General features: G+C 37.8%; 1 protein-coding gene across 3 annotated transcripts in view; it reads left to right on the plus strand.

Annotated features, from left to right (window-relative positions):
* The window catches only part of ARHGAP21 (Rho GTPase activating protein 21), a 111,874-nt gene that overhangs the window by 43,387 nt on the left and 44,569 nt on the right, over positions 1-23,918 (plus strand). For all 3 annotated transcript variants that reach the window (XM_051609961.1, XM_051609960.1, XM_051609963.1), the window contains exons 2-4: positions 1,542-1,724; positions 8,085-8,109; positions 20,072-20,164. In XM_051609961.1, the coding sequence (XP_051465921.1) occupies positions 1,542-1,724; positions 8,085-8,109; positions 20,072-20,164 (301 nt within the window). The remainder of the gene's footprint in view (positions 1-1,541; positions 1,725-8,084; positions 8,110-20,071; positions 20,165-23,918) is intronic.

Consider the following 23,918-nt stretch of genomic DNA (forward strand, 5'->3'; position numbering starts at 1 on the left):
TCTTAACACTTTAAAATGTGAATGAAGATGACAGATGAGGACAGACTAGGCTGAGATAGAGTCCTTGGTATTGTTCTTTTCAAAAGCTGCTGATAATCCTTTCGGGCTTCTCAGAGGAGCAGAGTCCTGTTGGGCTTACCTCGATTCTCTTATTTTCTGGTTCCAGAAGTGGCTTCATTTCTTGTCTTGTCTGTAGCACCAAATCCCTTCTTGATTTCTATGTTTTTCATTCCTGAAGAACAGGGTTATTGGAGATAGGCTGGGATTTTGAAGCACTGGCTATTATTTCCTTGTCCTGGTAGATGTACCCCGATACAGTTTTCCAACTACAAACTGTATAATCTCTATAGGAATGTCTTGTGTTTTACATACCTGAATGCAGGTGGGTTAGCTATCTGACAAAAAAGCTGCAACGTTTTTCTTACAGTAGTATGTATGTGTTGCTGACATTGACTGTGCCCACCTTGCTGATAAGCGTTGCAGTTTGAGATCCCAGCTGTAAGGCTGAATCAAAAGAGGATTATTTTGAAGCAGCCCAGGAAGAAAACCAAGCAGTAAATTCTGACACGTATCAGCCAGTTTCTGAGACACAGCAGCAGAGCTACAGAAGGACAAGAAGACTATTATTTCTGTTTGAATACCCTTTGAATAGGCTATAGGCTCTGGTATCTCAATTTGTTTCACGCATCGTTGAACTAGAATATTTAGAGGAGGGTCACAGGGTTTTGCATGCTTGCTTTGTGTGTCTTTTGCCTTTGATTTGAAATGTTGTGTGTGGTGTGGCACTCACTTTGAAACTGAAATGGAAGATTTCAAATAAGGCTGAGAATATAAATAAAATAATATTTCTTGAATCATAGATATATAAAATTACCCTTAGGAAAAAAAAAGCAAGAGGTCTTATTTCTGCATGAGGGGAGGGATTGCAGTAGAACTGTAAAAATAACTGGAAAACTAGACCTTCTTATGTGTTTAGAATATGCATATTGAAATGTTGAGAGAAAGTAACTAAGGGTGAAAAAAATAAAGATCAAGTCAAAGATGTGATTAGAGGAAAAGTGTCTTCCTAATTGCATACGTTCTTCAATTCTGTTGTTACTTGTTTTAAGTGAGGAGATAGTACTAAAGAAAACAGTGCTTTTGTTTTGGGTGAGGAAAAGAGGAATTTGTGAGTATGCATGAGCTATGTGCACCCAGAAGTGTGTTCCAGAAGACACGTTTGTACCTAAACAAAGTAGAAAGCAAGTGAAATGTGCAAGCTGTGCACATTTCTTATGAGTCATCTGAGCCATTCACTGTTGTATGTTGATTTTCTTAATATCTAACTTTTTAAAAGTTTGAGTCCTTTTGCATGTGATATGACCAGAGATGTAATGCTGAAAGGGATGTTTGTTTACACATTTCTATTGAGAATGCTAGTGATTCTGATGTTATTTTGGTTATGGGGGAAAAATTGTATTTTGAAGTACACAGTGATGTTTGAGGGCTTTGGGGGTTATTATGCAAATTATGACTTCTGCATATGTCTTTTTGTATTTTAGGCATCAAAAAATAAAGATGGAAAAGAGCAGAGTGAAGCTGTATCACCATCAGAGGAAGAAGAAACTTTTTCTTGGCCTGGTCCCAAAACTGTCATGCTAAGGAGAACATCTCAGGGTTTTGGCTTCACCTTAAGACACTTCATAGTTTATCCTCCAGAATCTGCAGTTCAGTTTTCTTTTAAAGTAAGTTAAATTGATAATGAAGTACTTATACATAGCCCTGTTATACTTTTTAGGGTAAAAAAAATCCAGCTTGCTTGAAAGTAAATGTATATATTGATGTATCTGACACAGATGAATGATTCCTTGTGTGTAAGGTGGGTGGGTTCACTTACTACATTGTTTTATAACCATACACTGATCTGTCCCACTGACTGGGTATGAGCTCCCCCAAGTTCAAAATGTTTGTTGCCATGGGTAAGACCAGTGGTTATGGCAGAATATGAAAATGTTTCTCTGGACATAATTGTTTTACTCAAAGCCAGTGTGATTAGTCAGTACACCTTTTATAAAGTGTAGACTTCAATGGTGGGAGGCTAGGGTTTTTTCTTTTCTGTTGTTTCTAGGTATTTTGTTTTGTCCCCTTCCCCCCACGAATGAAATTTGTCATACCTTTGTACAAAGAGAATAGTCTGGGAAAACACCATGGTTTCTAACTGAATAACCTAAAATTAATGTACATTCAAAAGATGGGTTGTGTTTCTGTGTTACGTTCTTTGTGCTGAAAAGAAAAATCTGCAATTCCCTGTTAGTCAAAAGATAGACAAAATATATACAGGCCTACACTAAAGGACAGCTTTCTTAAATAAAAAACTGTAAAATATTTTGAGTTAAAACAGGTAGTTCTACATGTTAAGTAGCTAATTAGTCTGCACTGTTCAAATTGTGTATGTGTCTGAATATTTTGGAAGTTGCTGTGGTATCTGATGTGAGAAAAAGTCCGTTTAGTAGTGAGAGAAACTTCAATATTGAGAGGGTTTTTTCTAGTGAATTCAAATAACATTTTCTCATTTTGAAGTCATCAGGTATACAAGTTCTCATAATCTATGTCACTTCTCATTTTTGCTTCTGCTTTTCCAGTTAGGCAGAAGACTAGATTGTTACCAAGATGGGAAATGGCTATTGAAGCTTCATACTCTTTCCAGATAGCTAATTAACTCGTGTCTCTCTTCAGCATTCTTTTGTTAAAGTTGTCTTTTTTGCCTGTCCTAGGTGGTTGTAAGATTTCTTCGCAAGAGAAAGTTGGCATATTTTTCAGGTTAACTTCAGCTATTGAGTGCCCAACTTTTTTCCCCTTGACCAAGGAATCACTGAAGCTAACTGGAAGAGAGATTATTAGCTGTATCAGGTGATCTCAATGTTTCTATCATTCAACACAGGTTATAGAGAGTCAGCTAAGAGAAATACTTGGTTGAATTCCAACGTGAAACAGGAAGGAGAGTGGGACAGCCTTAGCTGGAGCAGAACAAATTACATGCACTTGTTAACATCACCCAACAACAATTCTTATTCACTATGAGGGTGAAAATGTAAACAGCATGAGCAGGATAAATCATCTTAACTGAGAAGTGACTGTATATATTTCTTTCTGAATGTGTCACTAGATCCCTCTGAGGAGATCTTTTTCATATGCAGAAGGAGACAGGCACAAGGAGGGCAAGTAATAATGGCAGCCCATCCCCTCTCATTTCTATCTGATGGTTTCTGAGGGACATCCAAACAGTAAATAGTGAGCCTGATACCTGTGAGTCTTGAAACATGTCTTGAAGTTCTCCCTCCGTGTTTTGCTGCAAGAGAGCTCTTAGCACCTTTTTTGGTTTTTTTCTCTGATATGTCAGAATCTAGTGAATTCATTCCAGTTTCTGTTTTTTGAAAATGAAATAATGAGCTTATTGGATAGTTGTAATGCTTTTTTAATCGGGGATTAATTTATATCTAAAGATCGTAAGGTTCGTTTGAAGAGAGCCCTGGTAAATAATTCTGAAGTTAACCTAAACTGTTACAATCTCTTTTCTTTATTGTCCATGAGGTGGAAGAAGAAAAGAACTGATCTTAAAAAATTATTACTCCTAGGTCTTCATAAGGCGGCTTCTATAGAAGTCTGTGTACCTAAGTTATGGTACCAAAGAATGAAATCCAGCTGTTGTCAGCCTGATCCTAATATAAGGCAAATCTCTTTTTTCTGTTAGTCTTGTTTGACCAAAGATAGTATTGGTTACCAGATAATTAGTCTCTGTCATTGATTCAAAGCTCAAGTATAATTCCTCTCTCTGTCCTCATTGATCAGAATTGTAAGGGCCTCAGAAGGCAAAGTTGTTTTGTTTTGCATATCTTAGAGTTAATATAAGAATCTAACCATGATGTGGTTTTCTGACTGTCTTAAATCCTGTAGTAACTTGTCCCGTCTTCACAGCTGAGAACGCAGGCAGTTACGTGTGATATAAGCTGGAGGTTACAGCCAGAAGTTAAAAATGCCATTGATACAGCAGGCAGAGTTACTTGATCCTCCACAGAGCCACAGTCCTGTTGTTATCACAAGTGTCAACCTGATGCTGTCGCTTTCCCTCTAGATCAGTGCAGAAAAGTGGCATTTTATCCCAGGGAAAGCTTTGCATTGTAGCTCTTCTGATTACTTTCAAGATCTCTAAATCTTATTGCAAGTCAATATCAACTGGTAGAGGCAGTAATGAGAGAAAAACATCTGAAAGAGCTTTCTTTCAATCAGTCTTTCCATATTCATTGTGGAATTTTTTTATTTATTTTTTTTAATACCCACTCTTGGTTCCAATTCAGAAATACCTAGTGAAAAGTTCTCCATTGAAAGTTCTCCACTTGTTGCTTGCAGTTTGTGTTGGAGAAGCTGTTGAGAGGTCAGGTGGAACTCACTGGGGAGATGAGGATAAGCCTTCTCCTCACTGAGGGGCAATGCCACTGAGGTGAATTTTCTTGGGAGCAATGAACTCAACCCCCAAGTATGTATTGTGTGGAGAAGAGTGAGTGTTATTTTATAAGAATCTTTAATCTGTTCTCTGCCTATGTGTGTTTGAGGTGTTGAGTCTTTATTTAAATTTTAAGTTCAGTGTTCTAGTTGTTAGTCTAATAAAACATATGCTCAGTTGAAAAACCTTTTTTTGGTTGTCTTGGGAGCTTGCTGTGAGGAAGAGATCTAGGCAGATCTAGGCAGCTGTCTTAAAGCTTTGGCTGACTGAGAGTCCCAAAACATGCTTATCTTTTATTAACTAATACAGTTACTTGACGTGAGTTATCTTCAGTTCTTCAGGTGATTTTGTTTTTTTGGTGACACCTTCCATTAATATTTCACAAGCTGGAGGTACACCTTACCCTTGTTACTCAGTAGAGAGCTGTGAGGTTTCCCCTTCTGTTATTCAGGAGTGCAAAGCACTCTTTTAATAGAATGAGGGTTGGTTGTGCAGAAGCAAAGTCCAGCTTACTGTCAAGCATGTGAAGTTCTAGCTTTCTGGTCCATCTCGTGGATGTGGCTGTGTGTAGCAGAACTTGCACAAGGGTTTCTCCTGTTTCAGTGCTCATGGGAAAAACCAAACAGTGCTAAACTTTGTTTTTTTAATGATGCTACTGTTCTCTTTTTCTGAAAAGAACTGTTCCAAACCTAAGTAAAATAATCGTAGTCTAGTTAACCTAGAGACTTAAGGTGTAGTGAGAGTGCTTAGAGGCATTTCCAGCCTTGTGTGTACAAAGCTCATGTCTGCCTTTCAAGGACTTCCACTGTCATCACTGAAACGGCAATTCCTGGTGAGATAGGTAGAGCAGTGCTCTACCTGACACTGCAGGCCACCTCAGTTAGTGTAACACCTGAAAAAGCATGGTAAATTGCAAGTTTGAAACTTGATACCTTAGTGACAAAGTGACAGTGGAAACTGTGGGGCATCCATAAAACTTGTTCTTTGTTTACACTTACATCTGAGTGGAAAACAGGCCTTATTTGTTGTTGTTGAAATGGTCGAAAGTGATTGGTTGGAATTCAGGGAAGTATCTCTGCATATTTTAATAATGAATACTAGTATGTTAAAGTAATATTTTTTGTATTTTTATTATGTAATAGTATAGTTCATTTAACATGCTGGTGTATGTCAGAGTAGGATATTGTTCTAAGCTCTAGTGTATTTTTGTGGTTCTTGCACAAAACAGCTAATTAACTACAAATCAAGGGACTCATTCTCATTGTTAAGTAATTTATAAACATTACGATAGAAGTTATGGAAGAAAGTGTTGCTTGGTAGGTCTGTTGGGACAGTCAGCCCTGTATGAAGGATGGTGTGAAAGATGGTCTTGGAACATGAGATTGTGGTTTCACACATTACATTCAGGCAAAAGTACTTGGCTGTGTTTGTGTGGGGCTGCACGCCAAACTGGGAATAGCTGCGTGTTGAGGAATAACTCGTGTACCTTCTTTCTTCCCATGCCTCCTTTTCCTTTAGAAGGGGAATAGGGAGCATGTGGTAGATTTCTTAAGCAAAAAGTCCACGTTAAGTTACGCTTTTCACATGAGGTCTTTAGTGGGATTTGTTAGCAATACACTTTTTTTGCAAGTGAAGTTGGTTCTCTAGGTTCAATCAGTCTGAGAAGCAAGCGATAAAACCTTCTCTGTAGGTCTTGCAGTGTGTAAGAAGTAAATGGAGGAGGAGGAGGTAATTCCAAAACACTTGCATTATATAAACTCAACCATTTTTAAAAGCCTGAGCTTGCTGGTGTGATACCATGACAAAATAATGTTTTACAGCTTTTTTTAACAGAGCTTTGTACACTCTGTGACAAACTGACAAACCCACTGCAGTAGTTCATAAATGATGGCAATTCTGATTAGTTAACTTTTCGCTCCCATATTTTTTTTGTTTTATAGTGTAAAACCAGGTAGCCTCCCCCATATATGTGACCCATGTTTTCCAGAATGAGATCTAATAATCAAAGTCCTAAAGTTTTTTCACCTGACAGATTGCATGTAGATAATTCTTCACTGCTGTTCTTCTAGGTGATCATAGTTCAAAATAACTGGGTATTGCAGATTTTTGAGATAAAATTATAAATTTCAACAGTACTTGTCTCCTGATGTTGTATTTTTGCAAAAATATAGACCAGGCTGGACTGTCCAGCCTAAGGGTATACTGTTTGCAGTTTTCAGAGTTTGAATGGTAATGGTAATTATGGGGTTTTAAAAGTAGATTGATTACCAGGTCTCTGTTAACTCAGTGTTTTGGTTTTTTGGGGGTTCTTTTGTTGGATTTTTTTTTTCTTCCATAAAGTTACCTTTCTACAGTGTCTTACAGAGCTCCAGCACAACTATTTTTATGTCTCAGAGGAAATGTATTGCACCTAGGAGAGACTTGTTTCATGCTCATCATTACGTAGTGTTCATATCCAGGTCTTACTCCCTTTCTTTCATGAGGTCTTTCACTCTTGAATAGTTTGCTCTGTTCAGTGTGCAATTGCTTTGAAAATACTTAATATGAAGAAGACAGTGATTTGTCTTTAAATGCAAAAGACCTAACAATTTGGAATTAACTTGTTTAAAAGTCAGAGGGAATATACCACTGAAAATTACTTCTTTTATCATCTCCTTCCTTCTACCCTTCAGGATGAAGCTGTTTTAATTAGCTGAGGTTTTAATTAGCTGTTAGAAATTCTTTCTAAATAGTACATATTAATTAAAGAAATTGTATTTAGGTTGAAAGTTTATTACTCAATAAAGTTACAGTTTAGAAAGAAAGCATGTATTTCCCTATGTAAAGAAATGCCCTTCTCAAATGTTAGAATTTCTGTAAGGGATTTACTACAGTCTTTCAAAATCCTTTCGTTCATATTAAAGAATCGACAAGAAAGTAACAAGCAGTAATTTTCTATTTTAAGGATGCTATTCTCCCTCAGTACATTGCAGTTGTGTGGTTTGTGTGTATTTTTTTGTTGTAAGGACTGTCAGTGATACCTGATGGTTGTAACTGTGGACATAGAGTACAGTGAGCAGCAGGAGAATCTTTTGGGGTAGATATTTTTCTCTAGGCAGTAATACTGAAGGCGAAACAAATAATGTTTCAAATTTCAGGAAGCATATTCAGAGCTAACTTATAAAATATTATGTATCTTTTGCATATTATTTGGCTTTGAAACCTTACATGATTAAATATAATCTCTCCTTCCTGGCTTTCAGGGTGGAAGCATGCTTGCAGCCACACACAGTGCAGTATTAGGTTTTTTGGCAGTGTTTTGGGGATTTTGGTACATTTGTTTTCAGATACTGCTGTTCACTTTGTTTCTGTGGGGATGTTCCATGGAACTGTGCTTAATTGGGTGGGGGGTCTTGTTGTTGTTTGTTTGTTTCTTTTAAGTATTAAAGTAATTTCTTAGAATGAAACCCCTAGTTCTGTAAAGTTGAATATTTGTGAAAGTACAAAATACCAGAATGCAGACTTAATCTTAGAAGTTCACTTCAAGTCTTCATAGCTTATTAGATCCCCATGCATTTTCCCCATTTTATTAAATTTTTAATATGCACTCTTTCTTTTTCCTTAGGATGAAGAGAATGGGAATAGACAAGGTATGTTGTTTTTATTCTTTCACAGATTATGTTGAACATTTCTCTTCAGCTGTGTAATACACTTCAATAGCTACTTAAGAGTTTGAAATATAAAATCACTTAAGTAACCATCAAGCTCATTGAATTTCAAGGTGTTGGAGCAAACAAAGGAAATACTTGTCTAAAGATAGATAAGATACACTTACTTAGTGTAGGTGCTTGCATGGCCACTAAGTTAATTGAAATACTCAAACTCTCTTAATTTGATCTGTCTGAAGACCTGCAGTTACCTGTGCAAAGTACTACAGTAAAGAATTTGAGTCTAAGATTAGCCAGTATGAAATTTAAATTTTGTGGTAACTTTAATAAAAGCAACACAAAAGTTTATAAACCTAGTGTTAATAGTGATGGTAAAAATTATCCTCAAAAGTCACATACAGCTGTTTTTAAAACAGCAGATAAACATTATTCCTGTTAGTTCCATGATATGTTCTTCAGTAACTAACGGAATCCAAAGATCATAGGATGCCATGTTGGAAAGGACCTCAAGGATCATCTGGTCCAGCCTTTCTAGATAGGAACATAGTTTAGATGTGATGGCCCAGCACCTTGTTAAACTGAGTCTTAAAGCATCCAGTGTTGGGAAATCCACCCCTTTTGGGGAGATTATTCCAAAGTTGAGCTCTTCTCATAGTGAAAGATTTTTTTTCTGATGTCAGATCTCCAGAAGTAACTTGCACCTGTTACCCTTCATTTTTTCCCTGTGACTCCTTGTAAAAAGGGAGTCTCTATCTGATCCAACTTAATCAGTTTTAGTACTGTCATGTACATCTTAAGAGATCATTGAAAAATGTTTCAGTAATGTCAGATAAGATGTGGGAATACAATTTTTGCACTTGATTTAAGAGGGATGGAAAAAAACCTATTTCTAGGTTATGCCTGTCAGTTCCATTTTCATAGCTTTCTCCCTCTCAGATTGCCTGTGTCTGCTCTCTGTCTTGACTCACCAATTAACTTATTTTTCATTAGTTGATACTGCATCTCAGCCCCACTTAATTTAAATTTCTCTTAGTTATTTAGTTATTTTCTCCTCCACTCTTCCCTTTTTGCTGCTTACTGTTTCCTTAGAAGGGTGAAAAATGAATTGATTTAAGTAAGGAAATGGGGTTTTCAGGTTCAGAGCCCACTCTCTTTTTTCTCCCAGTCTGTCAAGCTGCTAAGGTAGGCAGGGGAGGTGGGATTAGCTGCATTGCAAGTGTAATGTGCAGGACTTCAGTTTGTGCTTCATCTGGTAATGCAGCACAAGCTATTCAAGGCAGACCTGTTTAAAGGTGGGACTGTTGCTGAGAGACAGCATAGGGGGAATGCTTGTTTTTATTCATGGGTTACAGTTTGCTTTGCACTGTAGCAGAGAATGATACCCAGGTTCAGTGTACTTTCTAAAATCTCATTTAGTTGGAAGACAGAGAACGTGTCTTGAGTTTTTGATTCAGGTTTTTTGTGTAACCGTGATATATTAGAAGTATTCTAGGAAATAGGAATTTACTTGGACTTTATTACTTTTCTCTTGGAGACAGATTAATCCATTTCATTCTTCTAGTCTTACCCTGCTGTTGTCACCTGCTTGCTAAACAGTGAAAAGTCAGTCTCTTCCTATTCATCATCCACCCCTCCTTCCACTCCCCAAGCTTTGGACTTCCTTTATCCATTTTAGTGTACAAAAAGAAAAAGCAAATTCCTTTAGTAAGGGAAACAGTCAATCCTCTGTGCCAAACCACTTGTGCTCTGAAGTTCTCCAGTATTCTTCTTACATCTGGATCATCTAAAGATGCAAATATGGGTCTGTTTATCTAAAATATTATCTGAGATCTGTTTTCCAGTAGAGGAACTGCAGTAAACAACCATTTATTTGGTTCACTGTGAAACCTGTCCAGAGTGGGAGAAGGATTGCTTTCTTGACATTTTTGTGTAGCTACTTAAACAATGAATCATAGCTCAACTATTTCTTATTTATAGCAACGTAGTACATTGTATGCCTTGAAATACAGATCAAAGGGCACAAAGGGCTCTGCAAAGATAACAATATCCTCATTAGCAGGCGAGAAGGTTGGACTTGGATTCCTTCTGGAAAGAGATGACTGAGATGGAGGATGTAGGTGTAGGTGGAACGTAACCTGCTAGTTCTGCGTATTACACTTTTTAAAAAAACAAAATGAGATCAAGTGTGTAATACATTTTTCTCCACCGCTTAGTGTGGTCTTGGAAGGCAGGATGGATGAAACGGTTTCTTTTTTACATTCCTACAAGTTGTTCCTGTTGCCAAATGGGGTGAGGAGAAAATCAGGAAAAACTCATTTTTTGTGTTCCCAAAGATCATGTTGATTTAGCAAAAAGAGATGTGCCAGAAATTCTGTGAAAGACTATAATAAGGATTCTTAAAGTAATTAGCATAGGAAAAAGAGGCCGAGCTGACCTGCAGCAGCGAGAAGCTGCGTGTGGTTGGGCTGCTGGCTGTGGGGGGGGTCCCTTGCTGCAGAAGCACCAGTTCTTCCAAAAACCAAGTTGCTGGGCAGGGTGCGGTGCGGGGTGTCGTGCAGAGGGGCCATCTAGTGGCAAATGTCATGTATTTTCCTCCAAACTTCGTGGGTAGACTAGCCTCTGCAAAGCTCAGTCTGAATTGACAAGGAAAAGATCTTAATGATAAACATTTTTCTTTTGAAGTCTGGAGGTGATAAATCACTTAAATCACTTGAGCTTTCCTTTCTCAAAGGCTGGGCTAAGGGTATTAAAGCTTTGCATTTTTGTGAAGCAGTGCATGCCAGTGCAAAATTGTCTATTTTTTTCATTGATTTGGAGTGAAGATTTCTATTTACCTGCATTTTCTGATTTGCCTTTTTCACAGGTTAAACTTACCTTTAAAAGTTGAGGTTTTTGTGAGATTCAGCATTTATGTATTTGAGTAGGTGAGTGTACAGTAAAGCATCTCTATTACTATTGCTTTTTATTAAAAGCACTTGAATATCTATTTCAAAGGAACTGAGTACTTAAGTCTAGAGGACAAAAGATAAAAGCATGTATCAGGTTTGATGTATTCTAACAGTGAATTTAATATTTTGGTATGGTTTCATGTTCTGGTATAGAATTTAGTGCAACTTTTTGTATTTCAGTCATGCTCCTGGCTTGCGTTAGTCTAGCTTATGGTAAGCAGTAAGTCTTCAAAACGTATAGAAGAAAAGGTAATGCAAATTTGTCCAGGAGGGCCCTAAGCCTAAAATGACGCGGGAGTGTCATGATGGCCAAGAACTAAGTGAGGAAGTGGTGGATTGGGTTGTCAGACAAAGGGACGGGAGACATCTCATGGTCAGCAGTTAAGACAGAAGGGGACCACCTAAAGTGTATGCACAGAAGTAAGGGAATGCCTACAGGAGAACTGGGGAGATGAGGAGAACTCTTATGCCTCTTTTGAGGGCCTCTCTGAAACCCCTGTGCACTCATGCATGCAGCATGGGGAACAAGCAGGAGAAGATGGAGGTCTACATGCAGTTGTAGGCCTACAGTCTCACTGGGGTCACAGAGACATGGTGGAATAGCTCACAGGAGTGTGCTAGTCTGCTGTAGCAGATGGGTACAGGCACTTTTGGAAAATGCTAGGATTCTGTGGCAGGTCAGGGCAGTTCAGAGGTCAAGTTGCCTTTGTTGTCAAGTTGAATGAGCCATGTTTTAGTGGGTGTCTGCTACAGGCTGCCTGATCAGGGAAGAAGTAGATGAGGCTTTCTTCAGACAGCTGGTGGAAGCCTCACATGTGAAGGCCGTGGCCCTTATGGGGGGCACTAGCACCCTGTTATCTGCTGGAAGGCCATCACAGCAGATTTACCCTGAGTATTTTGTAGTTATTATTTAAAAGATTTCTGTTTTTTCCTACTTCTGCTGCTCCACATCGTGACCTTAAGCTAAGCTATTAAAAATCCTGTTCCAGGAGGGCATCTTAGGAATATTTGGAGACAAGCTGAAAGATAGCTATACCTATTAGAAATAGTAATAAGTAATAAAAATAAGTAGTGCTGTAGAAAATTATCTCCATTGCCATGATGCCTCCATGCCATTTAGTTGTGTGCTTAATATGGTGAATATGTTGTTCTTCAAAGACTGCTTGAAGCTGTAGTTAGCAAGATACAAGTTTAGTACATACTGAATGGGTTGGTTGTTTCTTGAATCTTGTCCTAAAACATGTTTTTCATAAGAAATGCTTGGCTTGTGCATCATGATTAAAAGGAACAGTGATAAGAATATAGAAGTAGTCTGAAAGGAATTTCATCTTTCATATGGGAATGATGGTATTTTATATTTAACACAGTGCCTAGGAAGTCTGTATCATTATAATCTAGTTTCATATTTTTTTTAATATGATGTTATTGCGTTCCTACTTTATCTCCTATTTCTATGAAGAAGTATCTATAGCAACTAGCTTATCTTACTGTAAAAATGAAAGGCAAGTTAGGTATATTGTTCTGTGTCCTTTTCTGTAGACCGTGTGCTTTATAATGAAACTCCAGACATCTGTTTACACTGAGATTTCTATGTTAAATTGTGATCACCAGACTATTTTTTTAATGTGCCTAACTATGGATTAAAGCTTCTACCTTCAGTTATCTAAGATAAATAATTCCAATTTATTACCTGAGCTACTTCAGTTCTGTGCAAGTCTTGTTTTACATAGGGCCTTTGGGGGAAGGGTGGAAAAAAAAAGCAAGAAAAGCTTTTTCTTACTGCTGCTTACATAATATAACACGTTGAGTTTTCAATGTTTTATTTCTTTAAACAACTGATTTCCTGTAATGTGGTCGGTGTTCTCCCAGGATTTAATTTAATCCCACGTTTTCTAACATCATCGTCTGTCAGCTCAGTCTGTTATGAAATAAGCTAATTGTGATGATGGGAACAAGGTAGATAAGGAAGGAACAAGAGAACGAGTGTGAAAGCAAGTTTTTTGAAAGGTTGTAGATTACTGGGATCATACAGTCTAAGGTGGAATAAGAGTAAGGTGAGGTACATAATACTGATGCTTTAGTACAGTGCCATAGTAAATTACAATTTTTTTGTGGATTTTTAATCCAACTTTATTTTCAACAATAAATATTGAGAATGCGAACAGTGGACTTGTTGAGTTTTCCACTGAGACCAGAGCTGATGATTTTTTGTTCCCTTAAAGCATATTTAGAATGTCCAGCAGAGTGGTCTTCCAACTTGCCGCTTGTATAGTGTTTTTCTGTGAATACTACGGAGTTCAGATTATCTTTGACTTTTAGTGACAACATGACAAGCTGTTTAATTTCCATGGATTTCGGGGAAGAGTTTTTAGTAGGTTCACTACAACACATGGATTGAGCTTCTCTATGCTTATCTAAGAACTGAAGTGAATGTTCTAGAGAGTTGAAAGAAGTTATAATACTGGCAGATAATGCAATAGGAAAACACTGTTTTGGAGAGTTTGCATTTACGTTGAAACTCTGTTAGTGTTTTCCATAACAAAGCCAGATCTATACGTGTGCCCACCTCTCTTTTAGAGGCTAATCCTTGGCACTGTATTTGGTGTAGTGTTTTTTGGTTTAGTTAATTTGTGCTTGACAGTGGGTGAAATAAGCTGTGTCAGAGCTGGACTGGGACCTTTGGACTCCTTTTCTGCAATGGATTGCTAGTGGAGAAATGCTTACTATGTATGAAATTCAGTTTGCAGATTATAAAATCCAGAATTGTCTTCACTTGAACACTCAGTTAAATGTAATCATGACAGTTCTGTAATTCATATTTAATTAAATGAAATCTCTGTTAATGAATGTAAATTCTGCTGTATTTTCAGCAATCTTCTTTTAAGTGGCTTGGGAAATGATTAGCAGGTTTTTGATCCAGTAATAATTTAGAAGCATTTGTCCCACTGTAGCTGTTCATAATTCTCCCTTTGCCTGAAAGGCATTGGAAGATTTAGTGTGACTTGGCACTGTTGAATCAAGAGTGCAAATGCCTTAGATACCAAAAAGCATAGTGATAGGTATTCACGTTCACGAGGAATGTTCCTCCCTTTTGAGTCAGAGAAAGATGTACCTAAGAGACTGTCTTAATTTAATAATTTGAGGTTTCATGTGGCTGTTGATTCTTAAGTATATAAAGGAAAGTCACCCTTGCTATCTGCTGAGCATAGGAACAGGAGTAAAAAAGTTCTGCATAAGGTTAACAAACCTCTGTAGCCTTTATTCAGTTCCTGTGTTATGAGTATTTCTAAGCATGGTTCAGCTATCCTGAGCAAAAGGTACTTTTTTTCCTCTAGGAAGAGGAGATGTGGCATATTTTTAAGGAGTGGATTCTTAGGAGAGATTTTGTGAGAAAGTATGTATTACATATTGTGTCCCGAAACACTTGCAGGTTTGTGCTCTGCAGGTCAAAAAGAAAGGAAGAGCTATGTCAGCAACAGCACTTTGGTGTGGGTTTGTTTTGTTTCTGTTTTGGTTGTTTTCCCTTATCATATTAATGTCTAAGTCAGGTTTAGGGGAGTTAGAAGTAGTTTTGCTATGTGTGCCACACGCACACCAATGAGTGGACAGGACAGGGAACTGCTTGAAAGAGTCCAGCATAGAGCCAAAAAATGATTAAGGGAGTGGAACATCTCCCTTATGATGAAGGGCTGAGGGAGCTGGGTCCTCTAGCTTGGAGAAGAGGAGACTGAGGGGTGACCTCATCAATGTTTACAAATATGTAAAGGGTGAGTGTCAGGAGGACAGAGCCAGGCTTTTTCAGTCATGTCTAGTGATAGGACTAAGGCCAATGGGTACAAACTGGAGCATAGGAGGTTCCACGTAAATATCAGAAAAAACTTCTTTACTGTGAGAGTGACAGAGCACTGGAACAGGCTGCCCAGAGAGGTTGTGGAGTCTCCTTCACCGGAGACATTCAAAACCGGCCTGGACACGTTCCTGTGTGATGTGCTCTGGGTGCTCCTGCCTGGCAGGGGGGTTGGACTAGATGATCTTTTGAGGTCCCTTCCAACCCCTAAGATTCTGTGATTCTGCATAAGTCAGTTCTTACTGTAGTTAATTCTAATGTTCTGTTTAAAAGTAGTAATTTTTTAAGTATTCCCTTTCATCAGGGTGAAGGTGCAGATTAAGATTCTATGATTTTTGTAAATTAGATGGCTGTGCTAGTGCAATGTGCTCCCATCTGCCACTTCTGGAATCTCAGACATTTGTTAGGAAAGCGTCCTTGTAACTTTATAGTGGGAAACTTACTGTCAGACTGTCAAGGTGGTATTGACTTGTAGTCTTAGCTAGTAGATCAGGTACTATAAAGGTTAGAGAATAATGATAAGTATACGTGTTATTAAGAAAGCCTTTAATTTTATTTGACATTAATTTGAACAACAGTTGAAACAAAATATTAATGTCTTAACTCTGTAGATTCTGCTTTGATCTCACTGGATATTGAAGGTAGTAGTTAGTATTTTTTGGTTGAAAATTGCTGACTAATTAGAAGATTTGCATACAGTTATGAAAAACTCACGTATCAGCTAGGAAGAAATTGTTGTAATAAACTGCTTTTCTGTATTTGTCTTGCATTTGACTGCAGGTGTTTGTGCTTCTTCAAACTACTTCACTTTGGTTGTTTAGACTAAGGAATGTATCATAAAGACTGCTGATTCCTTACTATCCTTGTTTAAGCCTGTGAATTTTTGCCTTAAGTCTTCTATATACTTATTTATTTTTTTATTTCTTATTATACTGAATCTCTGAAGTAAAAGTTCAGGCAACACTTTGCCTTCTCTAAAGTTACATTTTCATTTGAATAGCATCAATGCAAGGGAGTGGTTGCACTGCAGGAAATATTTTAGTTGCTCTCTTCATAAAACCACGTTACTGCCTGGACAAAAACTCAAGTTTTAATTTATCCTGACTGGTGATTTTTGTGTGCTTGGAAGACATGATGAAGGAAAAGACAACTTTTTTTCTGTGGGCTGTTTTCAATTTCTAGTCAACTAGCTTGTATACTTAGCAACTTTATGTACCTTGGTTTCTTTTGCTGTCCTTACATAAGACTGCCACTCTGTTTATAGCTACACTTGTGAAGAAATTAAGTAAATTTGAAAGTCTTTCACAGAAGTTGTGTTTTTCATTTGCACTGCTTCCTTGCACGTGTGTGTGTTGCTGACAGCTGACACTTTTACCTGTTCTTTGTGTATTTGTGATGTCTTGTTTTTCACTTGCAGTTGAAAATTTACGAGAAACTGTCTTATTTACTGGTATCCTGTAGCATACTGCTTAATTATAAAGTTGTTTACAAAAGTACGGAGAAGGAGGGAGGAGGCAAATTGTAGTATGCATTACGAAGCACTGGCAAATAGAATAGACTGTTCCAGTTGGAAGTCACCTACAGTGGTCCAGCTGCTGGACCAGTTCAGGGCTGAACAAAAATTAAAGCATGTTATTAAGGGCATTGTCCAAGTGCTTCTTATGCACTGACAGGCTTGGGACATCAGCCTCATCTCTAGGAAGCCTGTACCAGTGTGTGAGCACCCTCTCCGTAAGGAGGTGCTTCCTGGACATAATATCATAGGACATGCCTTCCAGCCCCCTCATTAGCTTTGTTGCCCTCCTCTGGATGCATTCGAATACCTTTGCATCCTTAAATTGTGTGGCCCAGAACTGCACACAGCACTGTAGGTGAGGCCAAACTAACACTACATGTAGCAGCATAAGCTCCTCTTTTCACTGGCTGGTGCTGCTGTGTTTGATGCACCCCAGGGTGCAGTTTGCCCTCCTGGCTGCCAGGGCAAACGGTTGGCTTGCGCTGAGCCAGCTGTCAACCCACACCCCCAGATCCCTTTCTGCAGGAGTGACCTCCAGCCACTTCTCTCCCAGTTCATCCTTGTGCCTGGCAGGGGTACGATAAGGCTGTGTGTCTGACAGACTATTAATGTGAGCTGCTTTACTGTTTTTTGCTTTATTGCATTGTGAGAAATTGCTGGCATACTCAAAAAAATTAGGCCTTTTGATAGTAGAAAGCAAAATTGTGAATCTGGTCTTACACTATGCTGTGCAGAGCTGGAGAACTTAGTGTAGAAGTTCCACGGTGATAATCTGTTCTAGCTGGTGGACTTTGGAAGGAGGGAAGTTTAGGCTCATGTTTTGGACAGCATCTTGCTTTTGCCTGATGTTTGGGTGCACACAGAACCCAATGGACATTTATCCACAATTAAACTGAAGTGTACCAATGGCTAGATTTTGAGACACAAGGCAAGTTATTAGAACATCCATTTTAATTGGAATTTATTTCTGTAATGATTTGGAGCACATCTAAAATTTTTTTTCCCCCTCAGGTGGTCTGAAAAAAGTATTGCTAACTCCTAGTGTCAGGAAATACTGTTTAGCTTTGCTTGAGTTTCAATCCCCGATTATAAGCATATGCTTTTAGGTGATGTATTCAAGAAAGTTCATTTATATTTTACAGATGGAAGAAAGTTTTGTTTGTATGTAAATGTGTAAAAGACCAAGGAGAAATGAGGAGCATGTGTTGATCTACCAGATCTTGGGACACCTACGTTTTCTTCTCATCTCTACTTGTATTTGGATATTTCTGAGCTGTCAAATGAATCTGCAAATTTAAATAATGCTTTAAATAATTAATCTTTTTTTTTTTTCCATAAATGGGTCTTTAGAGTGGGGGGTCACTTTTTTTTTTTACGAAGAAGAATGATTGTTCAGTATCTGCCTTCTGAATATAGGACAAAGAACAGTTTAATGTCTAATCAGCTTTGTGAAGTGGTCCATAAAATAGCTGTGAAAACCTGGAGTGCTCATAGTCTTGGAGAACCTATTGTAGCTGACATATTGGTCAGAAATCAGATGTTCAGGGAAGCCTTCAGTCTCTGGTTCTCCATGAATTGGTACAGTTTTCCCTGCTAACTCAGAAGTGGAAGGTGTAGTAAAGGTATTCTGTGTTTGATAGTGAATGGGAGTAACCTTAACTGCTTGAGCACCTCTTGCTTTGTGTTCAGTGCGGACAAGGCATAAAGTAACACTTGAGCGTTAAGCGAGCTAGCAGTAGGCCACTGACATGTTCTGAGGAGTTTTTTATAAAGGAAGCTGAGCTAGGTCCTTGGTGTTGGATTTTAAGTATCAGATATTAAATGTTATAAATCAAATGAGCCACGAGAGTTCCATTATTTTTATTGTTTCTAGTACCTTCTGGGATTGTAAATCTTTCAGTAAAAGATTAAGTGACAGCACTGGGATGAATGTTTGGTCCTATAAGAGGTTATACTTTAACTTCACCCTTTTACATGGTTGAAGGAACCTTTTGCTCATGGCATCTGGTTAAGTTATTCTTAGAGCTTGTCTAAACTTTCTGAAATGTTACTGCCTCTTAAAGGATGAGATCCATCATGTGTTCAGTGTCTGTTTAAATCGGAAGATTAAAAATGACAGATATTAGCTTTGGTTAACAAGGAGTGTTTTGTGTGTCTTGTAGCTCTGTCCTGCTAATCAAGTTTTAAAGTATTTGGGGACTGAATTGCCAGCTGGAGTTTCTTGATTTATAATGCAGTTGCTTTGTATATAGTACTTATCTGATTCTGTCAAATCGACTTTTTGATTATTCTGTACCAATCTGGAGTTATTTGGAGAAGGCCATTGAGAGCCATATGAGTAAGCCATTTTGTTAAACTGTTCCGTGGTAAAATGGCAGGACACTGAGGGTCTGCAGAATGAAGGCATTAGGATAAAACTTACATTTGAAAAATGTGAATCAGAGTCGGAGGACAGTCTGGTTTTGTGCCTCTTATTAAAATTCTTCAAATAGTACTTTTCACATATGGAAACTGAACAAAAATAGGGATAAGAGGGTCACCTGTTCAATAAATAGTGCTGTGGCCAGTGAAGATGGCCAGGTGGGATAGTTAAAGCTGTCGTGGAAGTACTTCCAAAAAGCAGTGGCATTTGTGCCTAAGTCAAAGATACATCACCGAAGAAGTGACTAGAGCCTAATACTCCAGTTTCACAGAGTATTTCTTTCATCAGCAGTACCAGTTTTAAGAAATCCCTTTCTTGTCTCCTCCTGTTCCTGCTTTTTCTGCAATTTATACTACTCTCTCCACTATGCCAAGGTTTCCTGGTAAACTGGAACCTAGATGCAGCTTATTTTCAATTCAAGTCAGTTTCCTGAGGTAGATTAATCATCTAGTCTCCAAAGAGTTATATTTGCCCAGCTCAGAGTGTGGTACAAGGGTAGTAACTGATGATAGGAGTTAGGAGCAGTGGCTACCTCAACTAAGAATTACTTAGATTTGGTGCTGTGCATGTAAAAGCACAAGATACATACGCTTCTGGGAGCAGAGAAATTAAGTGTATACTGAAAAGGCAAGAAGACACAAGTGTAATGGTTTCTAACTACTGGAGATTAACTTCTACATTTATATTGTCTATATATGGATATGTACAGCACATGAAGACATTATAATTTATTTTGAATTATACATTGTTTTTTGAATTTTGTTAAATTGTCAAGAAAACTTTAGGTTTCATCTTGGAGCATCTGAAAAACACTATTGGAAAATCAGTGTTACAGTTCCATGAGGACTATAAATCAGCATTGCTTTTTTCTTCTAAGAAAAAAAAAATTCAGTTTGCACTACTAATTCTTACTCAGTTTGTCTGGCTTTATATCTTATGAACATAAAAAACCCTACTCACTGGGACTCATTTGCAAGTTTAAGTTTGAGATAGATCTTTTCATTACTCTTCCCTTTCTTTTTCACCCTGATACCAAAAAGATTTTTAATGTAGCCAAATGAAATGGCTGTCTTTAGGACTCTTCCCTCCCTCACCCCAAATTGAACTTCAGTATTTGATGTAATGAGGAACATTTCAAAATAATTCTTAATGTAAAAACATTGTAATGCAGTGTAATTAAGTGCTTTTAAGACATGGTATTTCTTCCTCAGGAAAGCAAAGAAATAGATTGGAGCCAATGGATACCATATTTGTTAAACAAGTTAAAGAAGGTGGACCTGCTTCTGAAGCTGGACTGTGCACAGGTACTGTTCTTCTGTAACACTGCATGTTTGTGTAAATGATATAAAATATATATGATTAAAGTTTTTACGTATGGGGCTGTCTTCCACTGAAACATGATTCTTTCCTTCAGAAGTTTGAAACCTGTCTTTTAAATTATCCTCCAATGTTCTTACTCTCAAAAGCACTATTGTGTTCTCCCAGGAGGTGCTGTATAAAGTGTATTAAGGTATTAAACTCTTAGTCTTCTTGTATTAGTGAAGAAGTATATTAAGAAGTATATGATAAAATACGTGAGAAGAGAAAAGGGAGGTAAATGACATTTGTAAGTTCCTGTTTCTTGTGTTTTGTGACAAGTTGCTAGCCTCAAAGCTCAGGGGTTTGTCCTTTAAATTATTCCATCCCCTTTAAATTAAGTGGGAGCAATCGCAGTCTCTGTCATCTTAACAAATTTCATTCAGTTGTTTGATTTAATCAAACTGGAGAGCAGAATGCATGTTTCTTGTGAAGTGCCAGGTACTTTGTCACACCTTTACTTAAGTGTTGTATTTACAGGGATTTGACAGGAATAGAGTAAGTTTTGTATGTGTCTTCCAAAAGAAACAAAGATTATAGAATGATCACAATTTAAAAACAGTACTAGATCAAACTTGTACAGAATAAGGCATTTTTCTTTTTTATCTTTTCCTTAAGTAGTTATTCAGGAAAGGGCTACTTTGGCGTATTTTAATGCTATCATACAAATAAATGTTTTGGCTTGATAAAGTGCAGCATATGTTGAAGCTGTACAGAGGAGCCATGTTAATTTCTACTCTGTTCAATGTTTGCCAAATTGAAAGAGATGAAATCTGCAGTGAATAGTTTATTTTTAGGCACAGAATAGATTTTTAGGAGCTCAGAATAAAGAACAGAAAATAAGTGTGAAAATGCATTTCAAATTACCAGAATAATATTCTTAAACACTGCTGAGAGCAATTATATCTAATTAGGTCATGCCACTATTTCTTGTTCGAAACTTTAGGGTGAAATATCTTACTATATCTCTATCTTGAAATTATGTTAAAAAACACTCAGGGAATGATCAGGAAGATAGCTTGCTTGACCTCTGATACTGACACTGTAAATATTTCTTACTCTGTAGAATCGACTCTTTTTAATATTCAACTTGACTTTGTTTCATGGTCGCACCAATGGAAAGAAAAAACTTGAACAATGAGTTTAGGTACTTAACGTTTGTTCATCAGTTATTGACAGTCTCAACCCAAGCTTCACGACACTGAATCAACGCACTCTCAGGACCCTACCTGGCTGCTGCTCATCAGAAAGCTGGAACAAACTTAAAAGTTTAAGGAATAGATGATAGTATCTTAAATGTAAGACAGTTCATTCTGTGTATTTTTGAATACTCCTGTAGAATTATCTTTGTTAGAGTTAGGAAAGATCATACTTCCCATATTTAACCTCCAAGGCATTTAATTAAAAAAAATTATTTGTGAGTTCCAAGTATAAGCATTTTAGAAATACTGAAATAGACACCCAAACAGATTCACGTTTCCTGTGTCTCGATCTTCATGCTCTCATTTATATACATGCAAGAATATAAAGAACTAAAATGTGTGTGGAAAGGAAGATGATTTAAATGTCATCAGCTGATTTTTTAGTTTGATCAAAGGTATTTAATGGGCCATCAGATTGATAGAGAACTGTTTGAAAAAGGCTTCATGCTTCTGTGTCCTTTTTTTGCACTACAGACACTAGCCTTCCCCTTTATATGAACCTGAAACTGAGCAAAGTTGTATTTTGTGGACTTGTCTGCACCCACTTACTTCATGCAACCAGTTCTGCAGTGTGTCCCACCTGAGGTTTTTTGGCAGGTTCATTGGATGCGTGCTTCAAGAAGACTTCTCTCACTGTTGTGTGTAAACCAGTCTGTTTCTTTGGAAAATAAAAATGGCACAAGAATAGATAAAATGGTATGATGAACTTGCAGGATATTCCTAATTACTGTTTTTTATTGGGAGGAGTGCCCAAAGAGCTACATCTGTGGGCAGCTTCTGGAACAGCCTGGAAAAAAGCCAAATTTAAGTTCCAGAGAAGGATGTGATGTGGTCTGATAAAGTCTTTCCATATGACCTAGCAGGATAGGGTTCAAAGCTTGTAAATATAAATATCTGTTGGCACAAACGGTACCATTTCTTTTTCCTGCAAATTTGTGAAAGTATTTGTTTTTGTGTGTTACTAAGCATCTAAAAATTAACTTTGGTGTCATGAAAGTCCAGTTTCTTAGCAGAATTATGTAAAGTGTCTGTGTATATAACAGTGGAATAGGGTTTGCCAACCATCATGGATACCTACCACTCAGGTGGATTGCTAGCAGTCATTGAATGTTATGACCAACTTTTCTGTCATTGCTTAACAAGTATGAGACATGAGAGCTCTTTTAGATGAGGAAAAGGGTGATAACCAGTGGATAAACAGCATGTATAGTTGAAAACTTTGCATCAATTTATTTGCATGATGTCATGCTGTGTGTGCAGATGAAATAAAAAGTCAATAGATCTTTGTGATTCAGTAAGTCTGGAAATCCCTGGGGTCTGTATTGGGAACCTCCACAGAGCACAAGCATTTAGAATGTTACTGCCACCAGCTCAGGCTGACCATTCAGTGTGAACATCTTTTTCCTTGCTTTGATCGCACCAGAAACACAGAAAGGGCTTTCAGTTTCTAAAGCAGTGTTGAAAAAGCCATTCCATTTGGCTCACTTTCCATGGAGTCCTTTCTTCACATTTCTCTTTTTCCAGCAGCTTTCCAAAGCTCCCTGCCTATAATCCTTTAGACCATTTTCTCCTCATTAGTAAGTTCAAGCTACCTTTCTGCTCTTCTGAGCAGAGATGATGATGTAATGAAGGAATTGGGATGGGTTTTTCATCAACAGCTGAAAATAGCTCTACCTGATATTTTTGCCACTTAATTTAGGAGAATATATGAAGCTCTTAATGAGGAAGGTGCAACAGGCTATTTAGAGAAATTTGATAGAAGTTATGTTAGGTCTAAAGTTAGATCTATATGGATATGAAATAACCCATTACACTGTCAAAGTTGCATCAATGAGACAATAGCAATGTCTTGGCAACAACTCTGATTATTCTGAGGAAGGAGGAAGCTGGAGCCTTTCAAAATGTTCATTCTTTATTTCTCAGAAGGAAGTACAGAATTCCAGTACTTGCTTTTATTAAAGGAGTGCCAGCTGCACCTGGCATTGTTCTGAATTGAAGTTTGGTTTTGTTTTGAGATTAAGTGCTGGAATTAAATGTCTCCTTAGAATCACAGAATCACAGAATCATAGGGGTTGGAAGGGACCTCGAAAGATCATCTAGTCCAACCCCCCCGCCAGAGCAGGGTCACCTAGAGTACATCACACAGGAAGGCGTCCAGGCGGGTTTTGAATGTCTCCAGTGAAAGAGACTCCACAACCTCTCTGGGCAGCCTGTTCCAGTGCTCTGTCACTCTCACAGTAAAAAAATTTTTTCTGATATTCACCTTAAACCTCCTATGCTCCAATTTGTATCCATTACTCCTTGTCCTATCACTGGTCATCACTGAAAAAAGCTTAACTCCATCTTCTTGACACTCACCCTTTACGTATTTGTAAACATTGATGAGGTCACCCCTCAGTCTCCTTTTCTCCAAACTAAAGAGACCCAGCTCCCTCAGCCTTTCCTCATAAGGGAGATGTTCCACTCCCTTAATCATCTTTGTGGCTCTGTGCTGGACTCT

Source organism: Apus apus, chromosome 2, assembly GCF_020740795.1.
Source record: "Apus apus isolate bApuApu2 chromosome 2, bApuApu2.pri.cur, whole genome shotgun sequence".
Taxonomy (NCBI): Eukaryota; Metazoa; Chordata; class Aves; order Apodiformes; family Apodidae; genus Apus; species Apus apus.